Genomic DNA, 26,816 nt, shown 5'->3' with positions numbered 1-26,816 from the left:
CTGCTGGGATTATATTTTCTTTATTATTATTGTACATTAGCTGTATAGTTACAGGTTGCATATACACAAAATAATGGTTTACACTCTTCAGTATAATGTGCCAGTCTCACATTAAACCTCTTACTTATTGCTTCTTATTTTACACAGCATGTGTTAAAGGAAATTACAATTTCTGTACACTGGGTGGCAGCAGTGAGCAGCACAGCCCAGATTAAAAAACAAAACAAAACATGAAAACAAGTCTCTTGATAATGATATTTTTGGATAATATTAATAGAAAAACAAAGCTCAGTGTTTTAAATTAAGCAAAGAGCAAAATATAATAATGAGAATAATACACTGATTCAACTACTTTTAACATAAAATATGTAAATACTGTATGTAAAAAAATGAAAACACTTCTATCCTCTTTACACCATGTAGCCCACAGGTATGTTGTAATATCCACCTTCTATACACAGGTTTGTATTTTGTCACTTTTATAATGTCATGAGCTCAGAATTGTCCCAAAAAGATGAAGTTCAGTTCATTTGTATTTAAAAAAAAAAAAAAAAAATCGCAGCATAAAATGTAGAGTTAATTCAACAACCAGATGATATTGTGTGGAAATGGGTCAGCCTAGCACAGGTTTTGTTTCTTTCAAAGATAAAAATGACCTTACATTTTTCTCCTCAATTCTCACCCCTCTGCCTCTAAAACAATATTCCAGGTGCTTTGGTTTCACACATTTATGTCATAAAAACAATCTATTCACATTCATGTTCTCCTTCCTCCCTCCTCTTTTCCTGTCTCTCACTGGTTTGAAGCTAAACATGTGTTAATACGGCAGCCTGCGCCTCTGCTGACTCAACATAAACCTAATAGTCTGAGACATCTGTAACGGCTGACAGATGCTTCCTGTATCATTTTGTGGTATCAGAAGCAAAATATTCCTCTGATATCAGTTCAAACCTTTCTTTATCACGCTATTATACTGTAAACATCTGCTATTTGTTGGGTTAACATTCCTGGGTGCACTTCCAACATCTTTCCTCATACATCACTACTCAAATCAACATCCACAGGACTCACAAAAGCTGACTTGCTTTGCCACACTTTCACATTGCATATCTGTTTGCTCTCGTCACCCTGCTCTTTCCATCTTCACATTCATTTTCACACATACTTTCACCTGATCAAGCTTGGAAATTTACTGCATTTAAAATCTTCACATCCCAAAGTGTGAAAGTGTTTTCATACTTAGTTCATTGTCATTGAGAAAAAAAGCACATGCTTCTGCTTTTCAGCTCACGGGCTTCGTATCAGTGTGTTTGTTGACATACAAAAATAAAGTGATAGAACTCGAAGCTGCATCCAAAAGACAAGTGATTGTGTGTGTTTTTTAAGCGCCTCTCATGCAGCTGTGAAGTTTTCAAGCTACAGTTTTTTTTAAAAACGAAATTCAGGCAGATTTCCAATAACTTTGCAACAACTCAGTGGAAATATTTTGTGATTTTTCTCCAGGAGATGGTTGTGTGTTTCCAGCATTTCATCCAAACAAATAAAAAAAAAAAAAAAAGCAGTTGCATCGTCAGAATTTTGGCTCCATATTGGCGCCTTTCTTTCCTCCCTCTCTTCTTCTGTTTGCTGACTTCCTCCATCCTTTGTTCTGATGCCTCCTCCCACATGCTGCTCCTCTCCTGTGTGTTCATGCCCCTTCTGCAAGTGTGCACGTGGCTACTGATCTGGGCTTTATGCCAGGGAACGTTGTCTGGGTTTGATCCTTGGATACAGCTGAAGAGAGGGCAACAGAAAAAGAGAAAGAGGAGAGATGGAGGGAGAGAGAGGGCAGGGTCACTACATTGTGTTAACATTGCTCTCAAGGTGCCTTAACATCATGAAGGCACAACGTAAGACATTGTGTACGGATAAGTCAGACACTTAAGCTGTTACCAGTCTTTTTATTTGTTAAATGACAAGGGGTGAGTATGAAGGTGAATGAGATGTTTAGACTAAATAAACATATAAATTTACCTTCTGGCTACACTTTCATGTCCAACATTCAGATGTAATACGCACTGAGACAATATTATGTACACCATGGTTGCAGCTGCACATTCGGAGCTATGTAAGGCACGCTATTGGACAGTTTTATTAAAGTAATTCAGCACACAGTTCAGTTCTATTACAAGAAGCGAGCTACGAGTATTATGGAGTGTGTCACACTGCTCTAGCCGAGGCATAAATTATCTAGGAAAAATTTCTTTTGTGGCAAACACTTTTACTTAAAGTTCATCCTAAGTCCAAGTTCAGTCTGTCCTGAACCTCCTCTGATGTCTTCTAAAGGGCAGTACTTTGTATGATTTACAATAGAGAGAAACTTCCTTTGCATACATACACCAGGAGTAATTATTACTATATATGTATAATAATGATACTATATATACAGTTACGTTTAAAAGGAATTGTGGAACTTTTTATTTTACCCTTTATTTTCTCAGAGGGATGAAAGTTTGCCTTAAGAACTTTGTCAGTGATTTATATTCTTGATTCTCACATTTGGATGACTATTATTTTTTTAACCACAGCAGCAATAAATCTATTACAGTTAGTATATACAATCTAGCCCTATTCCAAAATTAAAGAAATGTTTACTGGATAATTTATGCCTCTGGGAGTACACTGTGACCCCCTCCATAATGCTTGTAGCTCACTTCTTTTAATAGAACAACTGAACTACTTAATGAAAATAGTAAAACTGTCCATTACAGTGGGTCTGACAGAGCTGCAACTGTGCAGCTGCAACTGTACTGTACACCATGCAGGCTCATTGAATAATACACCTGAATGTTGGCCATGTGACTGTAGACTGCAAAGCATGTGTAAAGGTGCTTAGTACTCTATAATGATACTGTATATACTGTTAAGTTTAAAAGTAATTGTGGAGAGTGTGGAACTTTTTATTTCAGCCTTTATTTACTCTTTATTTAAAACTGAAAGTGTTTTATCTGCGCTCTTCTCTTTTACTTTATTTTAATTGATTATTACTTGTGTTTTATTGATTATGTTTTAATTGTAATTGTGTGTTTTAAACTTGTCTCTTTTCCTTTTTTGTAAAGCACTGTGAATTACCCATGTATGAATTGTGCCTACTCTATCAAATATTTTTGCATCAATATGTATCAAAATGATATACTGAACAAACGAAGGGAATATATTAAAACTGAATATTCGCAGTTGGTATGTGTATGTATTGCAGATTTGTACATTAGTGAGAGTAGAGTTAAAGTGCTACAGCTCTCCTGTTAAACGACTTTATTGATGGTCTTAAGTTGACCATGCTACTGTAAAGAAGTTGCCCCGGTGTATTTACTTTTATCAATGACCTTGTAAGATTAAAAGTGAAAACATGAGAATAATAATAAGTTAGAACATGAAGCAATATATTTTTAAACAGCAGCAGAAATCATAGTTTTACGTTCATATTTCATAGTAAATCTTAAGTCAATTTGTGTGAATATAAATAGAAAATAATGCATACTTTATGGACGTGCTCCTTTATACAGAGACAGTGAGTGATGTGACATATGCAGCACAGTCAGACACCTCACTAAGCATGGAAGTGTACAGTTTGTACTGTGTGATTTGATGTGATGGAGACTTTGTTTTTCATAAAAGTTTTTAAACCAGATTACATCATCCACATCAGAATCATATTTCCATGCCTATAGCTTATATGAGCATTTTTGGAAGTACGGAAGGAAAACTACATGAATAAAAAGTACTATTACCTCTTTCTGTGACCAGTTTCCAACAATAAATAACAGTTACAGGTGAATGTGTATTTTCTAAAACGAGCACTGAAGTGTCTATTGTGGTGTTTTGTGTTCTCTCACCCCCAGCAGGTTTCTGGGTATATATCCTTCACGGTCATTAAGACGTGCCCACCACCATTCTGTCTCTGTGTCGTCACGGCGACGGAGCACAGTGATGGCATCCCCTTCACTGAAGGACAGCTCATCTGACTGCTGGGCAGTGTAGTTCCACAGAGCATAGACCAAGCCCTTGTTCATCACACCCAACTTTTCCTGAACACCTGGGATGGACACAGAGATGGAGAATAAGACGTGTTTATGATGGATATGGATTTGAGAAGAGTTTACATATTTATTGATAGTCCAGGGATTATTCTCTTGGATTCATGCAATTAATAATACAATACAAATACAAATACAAATACAAATAATAATAATAATAATAATAATAATAAGAAGAAGAAGAAGAAGAAGAAGAAGAAGAAGAAGAAGAAAAAGAAAAAGAAGAAGAAAAAGAAAAAGAAAAAGAAAAAGAAGAAGATTTTTAAAATTTAGTCTTTGTTAATACTTAGTTTAAACATTTCATAATACATACTTCAGCTACTATATGTGCTCACCATCTTTACATGTTTGGTATGGATCATATCAACAAGATAAAGGTAGTCGAACACATATCGACAAAATAAAGTCTAAAAATCTGACATGTTGATTTCAGTTTCATCGACTCACATTGTGTCTACTTACCATAGAGGAACTGAGAACACTGTGTGTAGCCTTCCTCCATTTCTTCACATTTGTCTGCTGCTGTCTCTACGTCACTAATTGTTGAGGCGAATATGGCTGCCCCTGATTCCACCAACATCTTACAGAGGTGGACACTATTACATGAAGCTGCACAGTGAAGAGGAGTCCTGGAAAAATGGATTGAATAAAAAAATAAAAGATTAAATAAACTTAAAGGACTGATATTTTGCTCTTTAAAAAAAATAAAAAAATAAAAATGGAATTATATATTTTTTAAACATTTCCCTGTGGTCTACATAAACTGTAAATGCTATGCTTGTGTCTGACTTCTTCATTAATTCAACTCCACAGGTCCATCTTCAATTCTATTTCTGAGTAATGACACCAGAAAGGTGGTTTTGAGTGCTGGCCCTTTAAATGCATGCAATGCAACCCTCCAGGTTGTTGACCATGCTGTTCTGTCCCGTTTAGCCATTTATGTTCATTAATTTTAGGTAACTGGTTCGAAGTTTGGACATATTTTCAGTATGGACCACAACTGCTGCTGCTGACAAACAATTATGGCGCAATCGGAGAAATGTTCGTCAGAAGTCTTGACCTTATATGTGCAAATGTTGTGGCGTAACTAGTTATAAAACCTATCACATTAAGAAGGAATTAAAATGGGTTGTAGAAATCCACTCAGTTTTTGCCAGAATTAATATAAAGATAGCTTTGTAGCACCTGGAGGGTTTAAATTCAAACTTTTTGAACTATTAGGGTCCAAATACACAAATAAATGAACCAAAGACTAATAAAAGTGGGTTTAGCAAAATATGACCCCTTTAACTCAGGTTCATTCATGAATACAGGACACTGATACTGAATGCTACTCCTGTGTCAAAAATCTAATAGGTTACACAAAATTAATAGCATCATAAAATTAGGTGACATTACCTAAACATGAATTGAGTCAGGCGCATCGTTAATCAAATCTACTGACTTTTGGGTATGGAACCTCATTAGACTTTGTAATCACTTCCTCTAATACTCCTAGAGCAGCTCAGTCAAAAACAAATTTAGAAATGCAATTATCTTTGTCATTGTTTCCTCTGAGCCGAGTACCAACATCACCACAGCGGAGTGTGATCATTACACGAATGCCCTCTAGTCCTTCAGCAGCCACCGTTCTGCCATTAGTCTGGACTATAACCTGATTGAAAGACTTATTGCAGGTACTGACCATCCGTCACTGTCTGCTGCGTTTACATTCACTCCAAAGTCCAGCAGGAACTTTACAATGTGGTGATGACCAGCACAGACGGCGTTGTGAAGAGGAGTTATGCCTTCATCATTCGGCATACTGGGGTTTTCCACCTTAAAGACAGAAAATGGACTGTGTTAGCTGGTAGTTTTATAGTCAGACAGTTCTGAAAGTAAGCAAAAAATACTGACTATCCATGAAAAATGTCCAAAATATTTATTTGTTGACACATCTCAAAGACTCTTAACAGCTAAACCAAAGTGAAGACAACTGTAAGAGTGCCAGCTGCCTGATTTTACCAAACAGTGCAACATTTTTTGATCTGCTTGGAACAGCAGTGTAAATGCCTCAGGGTATGATACTGTCAAAGAAAGAGCTTATTCGGGACATGAAGCCTCTCTCCTTGTGAGTACCAGCTAAAGTTTGCAGTTTGGAGAGTCTGTAAGCACTTTTTTTTATGTTACCTAGTTAAACATGTCAGAAATGTGTGTGTATGTGCATGTGTGTAGGGGGGTTGCATCAGAAGATATATGTAGGTGCTACATGTGCTGCCAGCCTTTGTTCTCAAGAGCTCTACACAACCATAACACACTGTTATACAATAGTTGTGTGTCCTCAGCTGTAACTCTTCAACCTCTCCCCTGACAGTGCTGCTGAAGATCAAAGATACCGTCACAGTTTTGCAAGAAATAAAGGTAATAATGAAGAGCTTCAAAATCCTTTCGTTAATGGCAAATATGTTGAGAAAATCTGTGCGTGGGTGTGACTTTTGGCTTGAAAAAATGTTCTTCTGTTGCATAACAGAATGTGTTTTTATCACAACAAAAAGATGACCAAATGCACAGGTTTTAAAATGGGCAACAAAGTTTTGGTGATTCTGTTCAAAGTGCTGCAAAAAGTTCCAGATCACAAGGAGGAAATTCAACCTAAAGTGACTGACCTATGCTTTATAATGTGAATATATTATGAAATTAAACATGCTTCTGTGTTACCTCATATATAATTCTCTGCACCAGATCAAACTCTCCTTCTAATGACGCGTCCAGAAGCAGAGCTAGAGGGTTAAACTTGACTCTGAGGCCGTGGCCTGTACGCTCTGATGACGGCTTCTTCAGGTTGGTTCTTTTAACCTGTAGTCCACAGAAAGAAAGAGGCAGAAATGTGTTAACGATGCAGAACAGGAAGTATCAAGTCAGATATATCAGCCCCAAAGTATTTAAGAAATACATGGAAGCATAAATAAATAAGTGAGGTCTATATTGTTGTCTACCTTAGGCTTTGATGGTGGGGCAGGAGGTGTAGGAGAAGGGGAGGTGTGGCCTACAGAGTTCTGGGGGGCGGGGCTGGAACTCTTCTGGTTGTTATTGTTCTGGTCCTCTGGCCTATCAGGTGGAGGAGATGAGTTTGGTTTTGTTACTGGAGAAACTTTATTGATAACTTCTCCCATGGTCTCATTTGGTGTTTCGATGGCAACTGAAGGAGGTGACAAGCGGCGGGAATCTGAGTTTTGGCCTTCCCCTTCCTCGGACGCCAAATTGACATGTTTTTCATTTGGTTCTATGTTCCCATTGGCTGAGTGGATGTTATCCACGTCGCCCAAAAGACACTCCGGCTGGTAGAAGGTGTTGCCTGGAATATAGAGAAAAAGGTGTTTCAAGCATCATTACAGGACTGTAGGTTATACCATTAATTGTAATTGGAAATACAGGTTTGGCCATGTTCTTACCTGAGCCTCCTTCCATACCTCCTGCCAGAGTGTTGAACCTAAAAACAACAACACAAATACAGTCAGCCTGTCTCAGCTGTAGTCCATGACATCTCTGTTTCCTTTTTCTAATTCAGGATCTGAAGTACAGCAGAGCACAAACCTCTGGTACAGTAGTTTTTGGATGTTTGGCCCTTGTGGACCCTCGGGTTCGGTGATTGAGCTCCGTTTCTTCAGGGGTCTCGGAGCATTGCTGAGGCGGCGACGGAGAACTTCAAGATCAGCATCACTCTGGTAACGTAGCTGGGAGTGAGCTGAGGTGAAAAATGAAAGTGTTTAACAAAGAACAATAAGGTTTGAAGTCAACAATATCTTTTCAACTGTTTTTTTGGTAGTTCTTCTCAGTTCAACTGGACTGGTTTAGGTCTTTCGAAAACGTTTTGTCTCTTGAATGAGAGATGAAACTACCAAGAAGAACGATGACCTGGCCAAATGGGAACCTTCACAGACATCTTCTCTACTTTAATTTTGCTGTCTATTTGTAATTTGGTCTCTTTGTGTTAGTCTAATGCCATTTTACAATTAATTATATTATGTTATCTGCTATTTGACTGTTTTTCTTTTAATACCTACCAACTGGGGTGAGCTTTGTGGGGCTAAGGGGACGTGGGATGTTATCAACACTTGGCGGAGGGATATTTTGTCCATCACTGCTCTCTCCTCCTACTTTTCCTCCCTCTTTATCTGTAACGTCCTCTCCTCCTCCTCCTCCTCCTCCTCCTCCTCCTCCTCCTCCTGCTCCTCCTCCTTTTACACCTCCTCCTTGGAGGAAAGGAACAGGGGACGGAGAGCTGGAGGAGGTGGGCAGGATGGGTTTTCCATAGACTGTGAAAAGAACAAACAGTGGTGTAATGAAACAGTGTGAACTAAGTCAGTTAATTTCAAGAATATAATTACAAATATCCTTGCATGTCATACAATACATAACAATTTCTAGTATTTGGTTTGACATGTTAAACACTGGGCCATTTGTTTCTAGTGGGAATCATTTCAACGTAACACAAAACAATGGATTAGCCGATACCAAGTTATGATCAGAAAAGCAAAGTCAAGACAACATTCATAATCACCTGCTCTTGTTCTTTTTCTCTTTTAGTCAGTTTTAGCGGTAGAGAAATTATACTTGTACTGTTGGACCTGCTTAGTGTTAGCTTAGCGCTGCAAAGTTTGCCGTAATAGTCTCTTGTTTTATTAAATTTTTCATAACATACGCTGGTGTCAGACTGTTAGCTTGGTTCAGATATTTGTCCATTAAAATGCTTTTTGTTCGAGTTGTTTTCTGTCATCCGACAATTGGTTTTGTTGCACTTCTGTTTGATGTTCTTCTTGTTACGTGGATGTATATTGCTACAAGTGTTGCAGAGCATCACCATGCCAACACAGGTGAAACTGGGGTAACTGGGTTTAAGTAAGTAGCCTTATGTTATAACTTTAGGGGATGAAATTTGTTGTTACCTGCTTTGACTGTAGTCCTATTGCTCAGAGAGCCATAGTTTTTGGCCTGGGGCTGCTGAAGGTACATGCTGTAGATAGAGCTGCTGTTCATGGTGGCAGGGCCCTTCCTGGGGGACTGGGGCCTGGAGGGATGGTCTGGGACATAGGGGCGTACAGCCACTGCTGGAGGGGGGTCTGTTCGCTCTATTTGAGGCGACAGTGGAGCGTGCTGTGTGGTGGTGGCAGAGCCTGAAAGCAGAATCGTTCATGATGAAAATGAAAGTAGATCCGTTTAACCTTTAGGGATGGACACATAGGGCATATTGTTCTAAGTTACCTTGATTAGAAGTAGGAGGGACAGATATGCGTTGCTGTATTTGTTGTGAGGAGGATGATGAAGAGGATGATGAGGTGGCACTGGCAGCGCTGGATCGAGGCCAGCCCAGGGTACCAGGGGCAGAACGGGGCAGGGAGCTGGTGACACAGTGATGCCCTGCTGCCTGGTGCGTGGCACTGGGGTAGGTGCCATAACCAGAGGGAAGTTGCTGGGAGAGTGCAGGGGGAAAAGGGAGTTGACCTAACTTTTATGAACTTTATGTATGACCTCCTGAGATTTCTCTGGAGGCGAATGGAGTACAAAGTCAGGCTGCGATAATGGCCCTGAGGAGACCATCAGCAAAAAAGTAATAACTTAATGCAAAATCTCTACATGCAATTTAGTATCAGCCTATTACAAAACTGAACTACTGGAATGATGCTTTCACTGCTGTAGAGACAGTACCTGTTCTGGACTGTTGGTCCTCCAATCTGACACACTCTTACTGATGCTAGGCCATGATGCTTCATTGGCTAAATGGAGACACAGGGAGGGCAAGCATTGAAAAGGTTATGACGGGAAGGTAAATTAAGGCAAGGGAAAAGCAAGGACAGATACAAACAGAGAGGAAAATGACACGGCACTGATGAATGATTGCTAATGTAGTTGAAAGTAAGACAGTAGAGTAAGATGAGCTCATATGATGGTGCTAAGAAGTGCTCATTTTAAATATATTAAAAGAGGTGTCATTTATAGCATTTAACGCCAGTGATGCAACACAAACAGCAAAACAAGTGACAACAAAAAAACACACTATTATTCTTACGTGGACTACAACAGCGATTTCACAACTGTGTGAGATAACTTCTGGTCTGAAGTGAGCAGAGTCCACAGGCAACAGCATAACAATTATGCAATATTTGGAACAGACTGCAGGTCATCCAGCTATTCTTAATTTGACCTGAAAAGTCTGGCTTTCAACTGTCCACGCCTCAACACAGTAAGGACTGTAATATAATATGACGAGTGGTAAATTGCTTAACAACTACTCTACATGGTCAGATTGGTGATTACAGTGTAGTCCACACCGCAAACATGTCCTTAGTATGAAAGGAGTGAAGCAATAGGACACAAAGTCTCTGATCGTGAGCTTGTAATCAAATTTCATGGGTTGTTTATTCGTTGTCATGGCAATATTTATATCGGATAATGGACAAAACAAACTATGTTAGTAAAAGCTGCAGTCATATGATTAATTTTACTCTAAGTGAATTGAACTGAGCGAGAGTGTAATTTTTATCAGGTGATTTAAACTAGTGGTTGGAAAAGCATTTAAAACCTCTGCCTAAAATTAAAGTAAATGCTGTAAAGAGGCTGATTATAACCCAACCTCTATCTCTACAGAGGTGTTATATAACTAAGGTCAGTCCTTAAGTCTGGATCCAACGTTGTCTATTAACAGGTGACAGTCCTGGGGTCAGTGGCCGAGTTGATGCTTTACAGATTCAGTACATTTTAACCTTAATGTAATGGACTTCAAAACAAGCCAGAGACCGAAACCAATAACATTATTACACCTCTAAATCTTGTGAAAGTATGCTTTGTATGTGAGAACTGAAAATGTGATTCCCATGCTGTGACAGTGAAATTCCACTAAATATCAAAGAGAAATAAGTTCAGCATGTACTGTCTTAGAGTCATTTAAGTACATTTACTCACACTTTTGGCCTAGCTCTCAGTGCCACAGCCATGTCAGAGTTCTGATGCTGTAATGCACTAATACTGATTAACTATTGAACCTTGGAGTCCTTTGGTCACTAAGCTGTAGTCTGCTGCTATAACCTGCTGGCCTCAGGAAGACAACAACAGTCACGACAGGAAACAAACAGTTAGCTCAGTACGAGGCGGAAACTTGGCCTTCTGCCTGAGGACCCAGATTAGAAAGCAGTCGCTCAGTTTCAGGAAGGAAAGACATAGAGTTTACCTCAAATGTACCATCACAGTATGAACTGGTGCAAAAGACAAACAGTGGTTCAACATAAGGAATTCTGGATTAACCCTTAAGGACCCAGTGCTACTTTTGTGGCAGTTCCCAAATGAATTTTTCTCTATATCTAACCTTCCTTAAGTGATTTATCACCATTTATTGGAATATTAGCTTGTGTATTTTGTGTTTTGCCAGTGAACATCAGGTATTTTCCTCCATTTAATTTAATAATCATGCAGATGTTCATAAAAGCTCAGAGTAAAGTTGAGGAATATTATATCAAAAATGGAGAAAACTGACGAAAAGGTGACTTTTACAGCAAAACCAATCATTAACTGAACATAAACCAAGTGTCTCCATCCAGTTATTGATCCAACTCCATGGGTTTTACTGGTGAATCAATGTTGTAGAAGATGACGGTGTTTCTACGTTCACTACGGAGCCTCTGAACGTCCAAATGAGTCATATCTGATGACCATGACAAGATGAAAAACTGCATTTTACACCAATTATTTAAATGTATTGATTGGGTTAGTGGATCAACAGGTATTAAACAGTTTACATCAGTGAATGGTTTTAGTAGATGGTGGATGTTTGGGTCTTTTTGGGTTAATAACAAACCAGTGTAGCAGGGAAAAAAAGTGTTTTTGTTTGATTTTATGAAAACTCATTTCAAGTCAGTGAAACATGAAACCACTCCTCTTTGTTATTTCCACTCTCATCAAATGCATTAGATTAAATGCACTTATTTTTGCCCTGGGAACACTGCACACTGCTATGCTTGTATTAGCATTCATACAGTATAATAGATAGTCAGTGCTAACATTTGTTAGAGAGCTGTAATCTCTCTGATGACAGTAACAGCAGCTGTTTTGACCTTATGCCCCTACCATCACTTAAAATCACTCTATCTGACTCACACAGGCCCACACTGCAAACAGACTGAATGTAGCCTCTACACAAGTGTGTGTGCCGCAGACTTCCTCTCATTCATTTACTCTGTCTGATGCCCGCACCATCAGCGGCTGACATGATTTATATTGTATTGTTTTTCCACATTACATAAGCCGGGACAATAAATAGAGCTGTGGCATTTGCTTTGGCATTCAGAAACACAATGGGATTTGTAACAGTGCTGCCCGATGACACGTTGTTTAAACTCAGTGGATAAACTTAGAGTGTAAAAGATTCTTCAATTCCCAGTCTTAGTTAACACAGGGTTAACTGAGCAACATTCTGCAAAATTACAATGATCTAATGCAAGCTCTGTGGTTAATGACAGATTATGTTAATGTGATTATTAACTAGATGCAAGAATGTGCTGTGTGGATTATTGTCAAACTGATCCAATGGTTTAGTATTTCTGTTGGGTTTCTGTAAATTGGCTTAGAGTCTGGTTTTGACCAACTCTATATATAAAGTGTCATGAGATAACTTTTTTGTTGCGATCTGTCGCTATATAAATAAAATTTGATTGATTGAGTGATTTAATTGGTTTTCCCCTGTAAGTCGCTTTGGAAAAAAGCATCTGCCAAATGCATAAACATAAACATATTTCATGGGATTCAACCATTCATGCAGTTATTTTTTTTTTTAATTGAATGCTTTTTTCTGATCATCTTTTGATATATTTATGTGTTTGATACAGTAGGCTTTACGATGCCTTGTTAAAAATTAACTAATTTATTAGACAATACACTAGAATTTCCACAGAACCCAAGAAACAACTGAATAGAGTCAAAGTCCAGTCTGTGGTTTGCCCTCAGTTTATTTTTTTCCGCTGGTTGTGGTAACCTTAAGCAGCTGGTGAGTATCAGATGTCATGTCTGTGTCCCTACACATTCTGCCCTTACATTAAAAGGTCAATTCCTGCAGCCGATCTAATAATGTTCTCTCTCCTTACCATCTGTTGTGTATGGTCATGTGGTTTTAAGTGCACACATGGATTTGACTCTAACAAACAAAATGTCACATAAGGATCCAGACTTTCTTATCATGTCATAATGTACTTTTAACAAATGCTTTAAAGGTGCAGATGGAGAATTAAAGAGCCAGGCGCTGCTAATCTATCACCAATGAAACTAGTGGTGAGTATGATTCTCTAACACCACCGAGGGACTCACTGTTGTTACTGTCGCCCCCCTGAGGGGACCGAGGCCCCTCCCACTTCTCAGTGGGCTCTGACAGGACGATGTCTAAATCTGACACTTTCCACTGGCCTGGAGACTTCCTGATGCCACTTCGCTCCTCTTCTGCATGGCCACACCCACCATGACAACAACAACAACAACAACAACAACCATGAACACAACAATACAGTGTTAGTACAACAAGAGGGGGGACAGGTGACAGCAACGATACCGACGATGACATGAACAACATCAACATCATCATAGGGACACCATAATGATGTTATATACCAGTAACAAAGAGGGTAACAGAGATAATTATTACAACATCAAAAACAAAACAGTAATTAAACGGTTACCGACATCATTACCAACAGTAACATGAGGTCAACAACAATAACATCAACAACAGATAAGGGAGGAGGAAAAAAACAAGGAGCCAACAGACAGGAAAAGGAAACGGAAGGACAGTAAGTTAGAGATCAGACAAAGATATAAGACAATGCAGCTGCAAAGAGTCAACTGAAAGAAGGCAAACTGATCCTATACAGTGGCTAAAGTTCAGAACAAACCACTTAAGATGATAATTCTACCAACCTGAGAGGGAGCGGATGTGGCTGAGCGGGGTAGGCTTGGGTGGTGGGTCAGGGGGTAAAGGATAACCCGCATCCTGTCGTCCATCAGCTGGAACCTGGATGTAGGGACACACAGCTGCCACGCGACCCGAAACACCTCCCCCAGAGTGGGCAGAGGTCGGAGGTGAGGGCAAACCGCCTCCATTCAGACGACTCAACTGGGGGAAGCAAAGATAGAATGAGAAATGGATTGTGTATTAAAGTGTGGTCTATTAATTGCTAGAGTAGGGGTGTCCAACATATGGCCTGCGGGCCAAAACAGGCCTTTCAAAGGGTCTCATCTGGCCCACAGGTTGACTTTGTAAACATCAAGGGTATCAAACTCATTTTAGTTCCGGGGACACACACAGCACAAGATAATCTCAAGTAAAAATACACTGTTATCCATAAAGTTGGAATAATTTTAATTTCAGACTTCTTCTTTTTATTCCTATTCATACACATCAGTAATCATCGCTGACCCAATGCCATGATTACATACTGAGTCCCAGTTACACTTTATCAAGAATAAATCTCATTATCACAATCATTCTATGACAAGAAATAAAATATTTTATTCCAGCTTTATGGGCAACACTGTAATTGCATAATAACTAGAAATAATGACAACTCCAAAATGTGTCCTCAGTTTAACCCATAAAGACCCAGTGCTACTTTGGTGGCAGTTCCCAAATGAATTTTCCTCCAGATTTAACCTTTCTTACATGATTTATCACCATTTAGTATAATATTATCCTCTGTATTTTGCTTTTTTTTTTTTTAAGCAAAAATCTTTTATTTTCCTATATTTAATTCACTGATCGTGTACATGTTCATGGAAGCTCAGATTAAAGTTCAGGGTTATTATGTTAAAAAACAAAGAAAACTGGAAAAAAGTGACTTTCAAAGCAAAGATAACAATAACCTGAACACAAAAATAAGCATCTACATCCACTGTCATTGATCCAACTCCATAGGTTTTACTGGTGAATCAATGTTGTAGAAAATGACAGTGTTTCTACCTTCACTACGGAGCCTCTGAACATCCAAATGGTTCATATCTGATGACCATGAAAAGATGACAAATTGTATTTTACACCAATTATTTACATGTTTTGATAGGATAAGCGGATTAACAGGTATTAAACATTTTAGGTCAGTAGATGCTTTTGGTCGCCAGTTGCTGTTTTGGTCTTTATGGATCAATGCGGACAAAAACTTAAATTACGCCACGAAAATGTTTTCATTTACAAGCTATCATTTAACAAAAAATGTGAATAACCTAATAATGAAAAAAAAGTGGAATTCTAACAATATAATGCTAGAGTATGTTATGTGCTTTTGTAGATCCACTGTGGTGTGTAAGTTGTAGTGCACGTGTATAAATGCTAAACTGAGACATAATATTGTTAAAATTGCACTTATGTTTCTGGTTGTACATGGCTGTTCAGATTATTCATGGTTTCATTAGGTAATGTTACTCTTCACACTAAAACAAAAAGAAACATTTGGAGTTGACATTTATAGGTTATTATGCTATTTGTTTACTGGTCCAACCTACTTTAGATCAAATTGGGCTGTATGTGACCCCTGAACTACAACCAGTTTGACACCCCTGTGCTACAGACAAATGTAAAAAGGCATAGGAGTGAAGTTTTGTACCTCTGCTCTCTTCTTATGCAGTCGTTCTCTCAGATCTCCGATGCGCTGATCCATTACCGTCACCTGGGCGTTCCTCTTGTTCAGCAGCTCCTTGTTTTGAGCCAACTTGCTGCTCTGCTCCAGGTTATGACGGTTTCGAGCCTGATAAAAACAAAAGGCGCATATGACATTTCTGAAGGTAATTACTCACCCACAGCACTGGAATCCATGAAGCTGTACACTGCAAAGAATATTATGAGGAGCATCTGTAGAGGCTGTAACGTGGCTCTCACTTACCTGTAGCTCCTGGTACAGTTTTCTCAGCTCGAGGGCGGCAGGGCCAGACAGAGGTGATCCTTTCGGAACATGGGATCCGATGTGTGCACCCTGGGAACCAGTGGGTGCACCCTGCTGTGGCGCTAAAGAATGTAGCTGAAGGCGGCCTCTTCTCAAATCCTCTAACTGTTGAGTCAACTGGCAAAAAAATAACACAAAATATATAAAAACAAGTGGTGCCAGGCACACCAAATCCCGCCACTTGCATGCATTATAGTTTATTTGGGTTTCAATCCGGCTGATGTCATCATGTCTATGCATGTGCTGATGTCAGCATATCGATTGCCTCTATATATGTGCCAAGTTTGAAGTAACTTCAAACAAAATTGATGTTTTTATAGACATGTGAAATCTCGCCCATTGTAAGTAAATGGGAGAAAAAAAAGATGTAAAAAAAAATTCATAAAATTTGTTTACTTTGATTTACTTTTCCCAAAATGTAATCACATCTATTCTGGGTCCCTGGCAATCTATAAACCCAATTTTTTCCACCACAGTATGAATTCAAACAATAGTTTTGCTGCTACAGACATTTGAAATTTTGCCCATTATAAGTAAATGGGAAATAAAAGATTTAAGAAATTCATAAAAAATGTGACCTTAGACCTACTTTTCCCATATTGTAATGAGATCTATTCTGGATCACTGGCAATCTATAAACCTAATTTGGTATAAATTCAACCAATAGTTTTGTTGCTAGAGTGTTAACAAACAAACAAAGAAATATAGAAAGAAACAAACTGAAGCAAAAACAACACCACTTGCCTCCCCTTCAGGGTAAAAAGAACTCAAGTGTAGACCAAGTGTACATGAAATGTCAGTCGTCTTTTGGCTGATGTTGACGTTACCTGGTCGACTCTGATCACTGCAGTCTGAAGCTCTGCCTGCTTCTCTTGAAACAGGCCGCTGACATGGTCGATTTCTGCAGCTGCAGACAGAGGATGACAAATTAGATGATAATAGAAATACTAAATAAAGCCGGTATGTGTCTGTCTACAGCATGTAGAAGACTTCAACATATTTGATCTACGACCAAACGGTAAACAGGAATGCTTCATGGACCTCCAGGCAGAAATTAAAAAACAGTAATGAAAAATAGTAAAAGAGGTGCTCTTTGGTCAACGCACAAAAAATACAAAAAACCAAGGCCCTCTCTAATAATTTTAAAATGCCTTTATTAATTATGGCATGTCTCAGTGGACCTCACTGAGGTATTTGAGCTATGCTTAACTTCCAAATCCTAAATTAAGCTGAAACCTTTCATTCATATCAGGTGTAACCTAATAAAAGACTGTCCACATGTTGTGTCAGTCGGCGTATTTGACCATCTTAGCCATTAAAACTACCCTGCCTGTAATCCTATGTTATCGTTGCTGCTGTGTTTAGGCTTACAGAGGTTTCCATTTATCAGTTTGCTGTAGTCCACTTGTCCTCTCATGGCTCGAATCTTCTTCAGCTTCGCCTCCTGAGTTTCTACCCGCTCCTTCAGCCGCTGTAACTTTTCAGCTTCAGACTAAATAAGGCAGAAAAGAAAACAAATGGCTCCATTGTTATTTCTGTATTTCTATCTAAGACAAAATGTTGCAAAAATAAATCTTTTTTTTGATAACTTGGGCTGAAACTGTGTTACATCTAAACTATCCCTGTTAGTTTACATTAACTAGTGGATGATTATTGTGCTGACATTATTTACACTAGTGGAACTAAGTTTTACACAAAATCTGGCCTTTCTTAAGTGACTTATCACTGTTTATTATAATATTATTCTCTGCATTTCACATTTTTCAGTGAAAATCAGGTATGTTCATGTAGATGTTCAGAAAAGCTTAGAGTAAATTAAAGGGTTAATGTATCAAAATAGAGAAAACTGACAAAAAAATGACTTTTTCTGCAAAATATATCATTAACTGAATGTAAAAATCTATGGGTTTTACTGGTGAATCAATGTTGCAGAAAATGTTAGTGTTTCTATATTCATTACAGAGCCTCTACACATCCACGAGTCATATCTGATGACCATGAAAAGATGACAAACTGCATTTTACACCAATTATTTACATGTATTGATAGGATTAGTAGTTCAGCAGTAATCAAACATTTTAGATCAGTAGATGCGTTTGTTTACTGGTGGCTGTTGAGGTCTTTAAGGGTTTATATATGAGAACAATCTAGACATGTTTGTGACTCTAATAGATATATTTTTCACATTGTCATGTGGATCCTACCTGTGTCTGTCCTTGGTTAGACCTGCCTCCTTGCTGCAGATACCTCAGTCTCTGCTCCTAAAAAATGAAATATGGAAATATAACAGCTTGAAAATGTCATGACATCCACCAGTTTTCAGCAGTGCAGCTCATCCAAAGCCACAAAACGTGTGCCACCGTGTTGGCCCAGTGGGCTAAATAATTGCTAAAAACATTCTTCCATCATTACCTGCTACACCCTCTGAGTTTGTTAATAATAAAAAACTCTGAACTCAGCATGGATGAACCATTCCCTCTAACTAAGAGTGAAAACCTATTTAACCCATAAACACCCAGTGCTAGTTTTGTGGCAGTTCCAAAATATTTTTTTCTCTATATTTCACTTTTCTTAAGTAATTCATTGACATTTATTAAAATATTGTCCTCTGTATTTTGTGTTTTTTTTTTTCAGTAAAAATGTGGTATTTTCCTATATTTAATTAACTGATCATGTACAGGTTCATTAAAGATCAGATTAAAGATGAGGGCTATTATATCAGAAACAGAGAAAACTGAAGAAAATGTGACTTTTTCAGCAAAGACATCAATAACTGCACATAGAACAAGTGTCGTCATCCACTGTCACTGATCCAACTCCATGGGTTTTACTGGTGAATGATGTTGTAAAAGATGATGGTGTTTCCACGTTCATTATGGAACCTCTGAACGTCCAAATGGGTCATATCTGATGACTATGAACAGATGACAAACTGCATTTTACTGGAATTATTTCAACATGTAGATACGATTAGTGGTTCAGAAGTTATTAAACATTTTAGATCAGTAGATGCTTTTGGTGGGTGGTGCATGTTTGGGTCTTTATGGGTTAATCATACAGCTTCTAGCTATGAGTGATGGTATGAGCATATTTTCTTTGACATACTTGTTTCAGGTGAAAGCGTAGAAATGTTGATGTTTTTTGTTTTTTTGTTGTATGTGTGTTTTGTATATGTTCTGTTCTATATAAAACCAACAATTCCTTTTGCTTAGACATTTATTTTTTTGCACTACTGCTGTAAAAAATTCAATGAAAAATAACAGTGAAAAAAAAAAAAACGAAAGTGTAGAAAAAAGAATTGATGAGTTTCCTTAAACAAGACAGTGTTCAGAATCAAATCTGAAAAGAAATGTGATGAAAAAACTAACTTTATTTGTTGTTTGCTCAGGAAACAACAATGCATTCTCATTTTAAAATATTACAATGCCCTTATTTTTACGGCATAGTCACGCATATAAACAACCATACATCAGTGTCTTGGAGTCTTTTTTTTTTCAGTTCTTTTTTTTAATTTGTTGTTTGTTAAGATGGAAGACACCATACTAAACCTGCTATTCACTGTACTAGAGCACAGCATGAAAGCAGTACAAACACATTTTTCTCTGACACGCTATGAGATAAAAATCATCCAGGGAATAGCGGCCAAGTTTTTTTGAGCCATATATCTTAGTTTGTCAGTTTGTTGTTTTGATTTTCACAGACACACTTCAGTTTATTGTATTTCAAGAGCTTTGTATCCATCATGTTGTCATGTAAAATTTTGTTACTTGAAAATAAAGATGCTGTCAGAATGAAGTGGAGTAGAAATAGGTTTGTACTCACTATACTTGTGAAATTACCTCATTTATGAATGCTCTTGAGCAGTATAAAATCTCACTCTACACCCTGCCACCCTGTTACCATGTCATGATCAATATTTATGAATGATTAGCGGCTGTTTATTCACGTTACAACATACATTATAAAGACAGACAGGAAAGTGAGGCCTGTTATGTGCGATGCTGACTGAGGCACTTTACACCTCACTCTCACGCTGGCACATTACAGTAGTAGAGCTGACCTGTGACTACACAAACACACACACACACACACACCACACACACACACACAGAGTGGAAGAGGGAAAAGGAATGTTGGCAAGAAGCCTCCCATCACTCACTGGAAACACACAAACAGGCCAATAACACATTACATAACAGTAGCTTGTTTCATTACATGGACACTGCAGGAGTAGAAGCGCAGTATCTGTAATTTGGGCTCTTGGTGGAAGTGTTCAAATCATGTTGTATTATATTCATGTTGAGTGGATGGAAACTGCACTGTCACGGGGGCTGGAAGACTCTTCCACTCTGAATGGGAAATACTTACTCACTGGAAGGAAACACTTAATAATTATCATCTGAGAATGGAAATTACTGCATATAAAAACGCTGAACGTCAGCTAAAACTTGAGTGCTTCAGCTGGAGAACAGTTTATGGCTGAAACTACGTCTGTTTTCATTGTTTTAGCCGACAAATACAGAAATTTAAAGCTAAAAGTTAATAGAGGGAGAGGACACTTTTGTTTTTATCCTGTAGTGGAATACTGGTTCACAAAGATTATCTACACACATGACGGTACAGAACAGGATGTATCCAATCGGAAGAGTTAAGAATGACATAATGACATAACAATACACTAATATCACATTGCATGGGCGCCGCTACCAATTATGGGCCCCATGAAAGCATAATCGTTGTGGACCCTGCAGAAATTGACTATCATATCAATCTGTGTGTGTGTGGGGGGGGGGGGGGGGGGCTCTATACACAGCCTCACTTACCATACCGTTAAATCGAAAACAAAACTTAGCATGCATTGACCGTTTGCTTCCTGACTTCTACCCCTCTCTTCTACAGTGGATCTTACATGAAATTTTCACAACTTCTATATCCACTGGGCCCCCTCCACTGCTCTATGGGCCCCCCACAAACACTACAGGGCCACAAACATTACAGGGCCGATGGCGTCCACCCAAACAAACTGGGCAGCTCTACACTAGCTGGAAACATTCAGTACACTTTACACTCTGCCCCACGTGACTGACTGTTTACACCACACACCCCTACACCTGTGTTTCCCCCCTCACCCACTAAAACAGCTCACAGCTCCCCCCTTTGGTCACACAGCACACTCCCTGCAAAACCACACCCCGCCAGTCACATCCCGGTTTGGACAACACACAGACTCCTCAGACACCCACCAAAAGTACCCCGCTCAATGGACCCAGACAACCTCATCACTCTCACAGTCAATAACTCCAAAGCAACCACACCCCCAACCAACAACTCATCTGCAGCCTTCAGTATGGCACTTCTAAATGTCCGCTCTCTTTCAAATAAGGCTTTTATTGTTAATGACTTGATTTTAGATCATCGGATTGATTGTTTATTCTTAACAGAGACATGGCTGAGCACGGATGCACCAGCAGTTCTCACCGAGGCCTCCCCACCAAATTTTAACTTTGTATTTTCTATTAGAAAGGGCAAGAAAGGTGGTGGTACTGCCTCAATCACATCTGATGCCCTTTTTACCAAGCAAATTTCGTTTGATCAGTACCCCACCTTTGAGCACCATGCCTTTGTTTTTAATAACCCTGCAATTATCTGCGTCACTGTTTACAGACCACCAAAACAGTGTGCAGCTTTTATTGATGAGTTTTCAGAGTTTTTATCAATAATCCACACCTCTTACAATATGATTTTAATTTCCGGTGATTTTAATTTGCACATTGATAATGAGTTCGATAAGTTATCCAAAGATTTTATGAACTTACTGAATTCCATGGACTTTACCCAACACGTCATGCAGCCGACTCACAACAGGGGACACACTCTGGACCTTGTCATTAGCCATGGTCTGTCCACGAGTGTGTCCTCTGTTGTTGATTTGGCTGTATCTGACCACTACTGTGTGTTTTTTAGCATCACCGGTTTTAACAAAAGGGAGACCTCGGTGAGGACTGTGAGGAGGCGCTGTCTGACTCCTGAAGTGGCTGCAAATTTTATTGAAGTTTTACAAAAATACCCTCCAGTTCCTTTATCTGCATCCTGTGATTTTATTGTTGAAAATTTTAATAACAAACTTAAGTCAAGCCTCAATTCTGTAGCTCCACTGATTACAAAAAAGGTGAAAATAAAGCCTGCACCTCCATGGAGAAATGAGGAAACACGAACGTTGAAAAGAAAATGCAGGATGGCGGAAAGAAAATGGAGGAAGAACAAAATAACAATAAACCATCAGTTATTCTTGGAACAACTTCAAATATACAACAAGGCAGTCAGACAGGCAAGAAACACATACTTCGCCAATATAATTTCCTCACACAAAAATAATTCCAAACTCCTTTTCTCCACCATTGATCATTTAATTAATCCAGATATCACCAGACACTCTGCCACAACTGACTCCTTGTGTGATAGTTTTGCAGACCACTTCAGGAGCAAAATTGATTTTATCAGATCTAGTATTTTACCTGTTCAAGGAACCATTTTTAATAAGACTGAGGGTCTACTTTTACCTGATGAAACACTGGACAGTTTTGCCCTGATTGATGCTCAGACACTTGGTAGAGTTTTCTCCCAAGTAAACCCAACCAACTGCCTTTTAGACCCAATTCCCACATCGCTTTTTAAGTTATTTTATGGATCCTTTGAAAGCGAGCTTTTAAACATTGTTAATTGCTCTCTTCAGACGGGCACCTTTCCTGCTGCCTTTAAAACGGCGGTGGTGAGGCCCCTTCTGAAGAAGAGCAACCTGGACCCAGACAATTTTAATAACTACAGACCCATATCCAACTTACCTTTTTTAAGCAAAATTATAGAGAAAGTTGTTTTCAATCAATTGAATGACTTTTTAAATAAAAATACCATTTTAGAAAAATATCAGTCTGGTTTTAGGATTAATCACAGTACGGAGACAGCTCTTTTAAAGATAGTCAATGATCTCAGGTGCAACTTGGACTCACACAAGATCTCAGTCCTGGTGCTACTGGATCTGAGCGCTGCTTTTGACACAGTAGATCACCCAATTCTTTTAAATAGACTGAGACACCTGGTGGGCCTCTCTGGTACTGTTTTTAACTGGTTTCAATCCTATCTCACAGACAGGAAATTTTTGGTAAGTATGGATACATGCTCTTCAGCGATCCATGAAATTAGATGTGGTGTGCCCCAAGGATCAATCTTAGGCCCCATACTTTTTAATTTATATATGCTCCCACTTGGGGATATCATCAGGAGACATGGCATCAACTTTCACAGCTATGCTGATGACACACAGCTGTATATTGCCATGTCTCCTGAAGACACTCGGCCAGTTGATGCCCTTTTTAACTGTATTTTAAATATTAAAACCTGGATGGCAGAAAACTTCTTACAGCTCAACCAGGGCAAAACTGAAGTTTTAGTTATCGGTCCTGAGGCTACGAGAGAGAAATACTTACCAAAATTACAAGCATACTCTTTCAACCCATCGGTACAAGTAAAAAACCTGGGCGTTATCTTTGACTCTGAGCTCACTTTCATCCCACACATTAAATCTATTGTAAAAACAGGTTTTTACCATCTTAAGAACATAGCCAGAGTTCGTCCAGTTCTCTCTCGAGCCAACACGGAGATGCTGATGCATGCTTTTATTTCCAGTAGGATTGACTACTGTAATGCCCTGCTTTCTGGTCTTCCCAAAGACAGAATCTCACAACTCCAACTTCTCCAAAATTCAGCCGCTCGAGTGCTGACGAAGACCAGAAGGCGGGCTCACATTACACCGGTTTTAAAATCACTGCATTGGCTCCCCGTGTGTTTCAGGATTGATTTTAAGGTCCTTTTAATAGTCTTTAAATGTCTTAATGGTCTTGCGCCTTCTTATCTTTTAGACTTGCTTTTACCCTATGAACCCTCGCGGACCCTGAGGTCCTCTGGCACTGGCCTTTTAACAGTTCCAAAAGCCAATACAAAAACCCATGGAGAGGCAGCTTTTCAGCATTATGCTCCTCGCCTCTGGAACACCCTGCCAGGGAACCTCAGGGCCGCAGAGAATGTAGAAATTTTTAAAACCAGGCTCAAGACCCACCTTTTTAATTTGGCTTTTAACTGATGCTTCTGTTTTATCTACGCAAAGGTTTTATAGTTATATTTAATATATATATCTTAAGATTCTTTTAACCAGTGCTTCTGTTTTATCATTTTAATGTTTAATATTTTTATTATTTTCATATATGTCTTAAATTTAGCTTCTTTTAATCAGTTCTTTATATCTTTTTAATGTTTCTTATTCTCCGGTGTTTCATCAGAGGGAGCCCTCCATGCCGGGGGGCGGCTGTGGACTCCGGGGGCTGTGGCGCCTTCTCTCACTGGGGTCCGCTCCTTTCTGGTGGGTGGGGGTCCCAGTTGGCCCTCTCCCGCTAGTTGGGATGCGGGGCTGTGTTGCTGGTGCCTGGTCGCCGGGGTCGGCGGCTGCCTCCTGGTGCGGATGGCTCCCTGAGACAGCGCCTCCTAAATTGATCTTTTACCTTTACTTGTACATTTTTGTTCTGGTCTACCCGTGCTCAGTCAGTCTTCTTAAGTATGTGTGAGCTTGTGGGTTTGCATGTATATGTGTGTGTGTGTGTGTGTGTGTGTGTGTGTGCGGGTGAGTGGGTGGGTGTGGGTGGGGGGCGGTACTGATTTTTAAACTGATATGTAAAGCACTTTGTGCTACAGTTTTTAATGTATGAAAAGTGCTATATAAATAAAGATTATTATTATTACTAGGCCCCATGTATTTGTCATGTTTACCCCCCCTTATTGGCGCCCCAGTCACATTGTTTTGTACTGGTAACTAATATTATTTTATATAAAATTATCATTTACTTTGTTTTCCTGGTCATTTCACCTCCATTATATGAGATTTGTGTTGCCAGAGCTCACAAGAGTTTGTTGCTAAAACAGAGAAAGGCCTCAACCAAGTCAATTTTCTCCTGATCTGCTTGTATCACAATGTGCACAAGATTTGTGGCTTGTAAAAAAAAATGGTTCCAATATAGAGAGCTGGAAAAACTTTGGAAAAATATGAACAGAGGCGGTCTTTTTTTTAACTGTGTCACAATTTGTACATATGACGTTTGACGATTTAAAAGACGTCGCAGTTTGTGACAAAGTGACATTTAGTTTTGTGTGAAACTGCATCTCATGTTGTGTGATAGACACCACCAACACCAAAGCAGCTGTAATCTTGGTAGAATGATTTAAAAGATGCGAAAATCACTGCAATTCTGGTCATGCAGAAGCAACTCTGAACAGATTGTGGAGAGAGAAATTTATGATCACACCACTTCTGTTAATTTTGTACAGTGTAGTCCTTCTATTTTTCATGGTCTGATACTTAAACATACAATAAACTTTCTTAACTTGCAAAATGATCTTTTGTACATCATATAAATGATGGAATAATTAAAACAGGATCATAAAATTACTCATCTCTCACCACTGACTGTAAATAATTTATTTTTTTTTATCCAAAATGGAGTCCAATTTGGTGCCATCAGTAGGGGTGGGAGTTCACGTTACTATTTACTTGGGTGCCGGCGAGGAGTGGGACAATGAAGGAAACCCACATAACACAGAAGCAGGAAATCACTTTTAAATGACCCGACTTGTTGTAAACCAACTGGTTCAACTTCCCAGCAGCTGTGCCTGATGACCACATTTCCTGTAAACGCAAAGGTCTCTTCCTTATGTGGGAATGGGAACAAGTGACTGACCATGATCCTTCTCGCTGTCACAACCACACACACACACACACACACACACAAATGATCACACACAAAACCTGAGGGTGAGTGGTGGTCTATCCACTCAAATGGAGCAGTTCTTTCCTGTCAGCTCTTAAACCCTGACCTGGACCACATGTCCTGTTTCCATGGAAGAACGAAGACGCATGAGCCACCATTCTTACACACACACACGTTCCTCAGAGGTCTAGTCGCCAACCTTTTCAGACACACTCTAATGTAGATAACCTTACACTAACTGACAGGCAATTCATACAGTAAAGATATGTGTGTGTGTGTGTGTGTGTCTGTGTGAGCATGTGTGCGAGTTACCTTGGCGACCAACATCTGTTGCTGAGCCTCTATTTGTTGCTGTTGTCTTGTGGCCATTTCCTGGAGCTCAGAGAGGGTCAGCTCCACACGGGGAACCTACATATACATGACACACAGGAACAGAGAAAGCAAGTATACCTTTAAATCCTTAAAGCACGTGTTTATCTTGAGTGTGTGTAATCAATGTTTCCATTCATTATTTATTAGGACCAATGGAGTAGTTACTGACATGATGAAAACCCAAAGAATGGCAAGCTGCATACACCCAAGTGCACAGCTGCATACACATATCGCCTCACACTTTAGGTCAAAGAGCACCTCAGAGTGCCACACACACACACACACACACACACACACACGCACACACACACACACACGCACACACACAGACACGTTATTAAGCTAGCAGCTGGTGGCCTTGGCAGAGTGATAGAATTATAGTATTGGTTTGGGAAAAATACCTGCAATCTTATCGACCCCATTCATGACAGGTCTATATCAACAACATCAACATCCGCTGGAGAAATCAAACCCCACTGATCGTTGTCCCTATATTTTACTATCTTCACAGAATATAGCCCAGGCTTCTAGACATTCCTCAAAGCACATATTTCTATGATTTACACATACAATCATGGAAATGTCTGTGTTTGGAGGGTTGGGGGTGG

At 39.1% G+C, this 26,816-nt stretch overlaps 1 protein-coding gene across 6 annotated transcripts in view; it reads right to left on the bottom strand.

The window, feature by feature from the left end:
- The window catches only part of LOC115414191 (apoptosis-stimulating of p53 protein 1-like), a 62,238-nt gene continuing 35,422 nt past the window's right edge, over positions 1–26,816 (bottom strand). For 2 of the 6 annotated variants that reach the window (XM_030127421.1, XM_030127417.1), the window contains exons 5-24: positions 26,149–26,244; positions 18,229–18,285; positions 17,396–17,516; positions 16,852–16,931; positions 15,965–16,141; positions 15,689–15,829; positions 14,010–14,205; positions 13,407–13,535; positions 9,762–9,829; positions 9,318–9,525; positions 9,002–9,229; positions 8,120–8,371; positions 7,650–7,800; positions 7,508–7,545; positions 7,052–7,410; positions 6,774–6,911; positions 5,761–5,894; positions 4,539–4,705; positions 3,876–4,075; positions 1–1,773 (exon numbers count right to left, since the gene is read on the bottom strand). In XM_030127421.1, the coding sequence (XP_029983281.1) occupies positions 1,732–1,773; positions 3,876–4,075; positions 4,539–4,705; positions 5,761–5,894; positions 6,774–6,911; positions 7,052–7,410; positions 7,508–7,545; positions 7,650–7,800; positions 8,120–8,371; positions 9,002–9,229; positions 9,318–9,525; positions 9,762–9,829; positions 13,407–13,535; positions 14,010–14,205; positions 15,689–15,829; positions 15,965–16,141; positions 16,852–16,931; positions 17,396–17,516; positions 18,229–18,285; positions 26,149–26,244 (2,982 nt within the window). In that variant the 3' untranslated portion in view covers positions 1–1,731. The remainder of the gene's footprint in view (positions 1,774–3,875; positions 4,076–4,538; positions 4,706–5,760; positions 5,895–6,773; positions 6,912–7,051; positions 7,411–7,507; positions 7,546–7,649; positions 7,801–8,119; positions 8,372–9,001; positions 9,230–9,317; positions 9,526–9,761; positions 9,830–13,406; positions 13,536–14,009; positions 14,206–15,688; positions 15,830–15,964; positions 16,142–16,851; positions 16,932–17,395; positions 17,517–18,228; positions 18,286–26,148; positions 26,245–26,816) is intronic. The other 4 variants (XM_030127418.1, XM_030127419.1, XM_030127422.1 and 1 more) reach the window with 4 other exon arrangements.

This window comes from Sphaeramia orbicularis, chromosome 22, assembly GCF_902148855.1.
Source record: "Sphaeramia orbicularis chromosome 22, fSphaOr1.1, whole genome shotgun sequence".
NCBI classification, from domain to species: domain Eukaryota; kingdom Metazoa; phylum Chordata; class Actinopteri; order Kurtiformes; family Apogonidae; genus Sphaeramia; species Sphaeramia orbicularis.
This window is presented reverse-complemented; position numbering and strand designations above follow the sequence as displayed.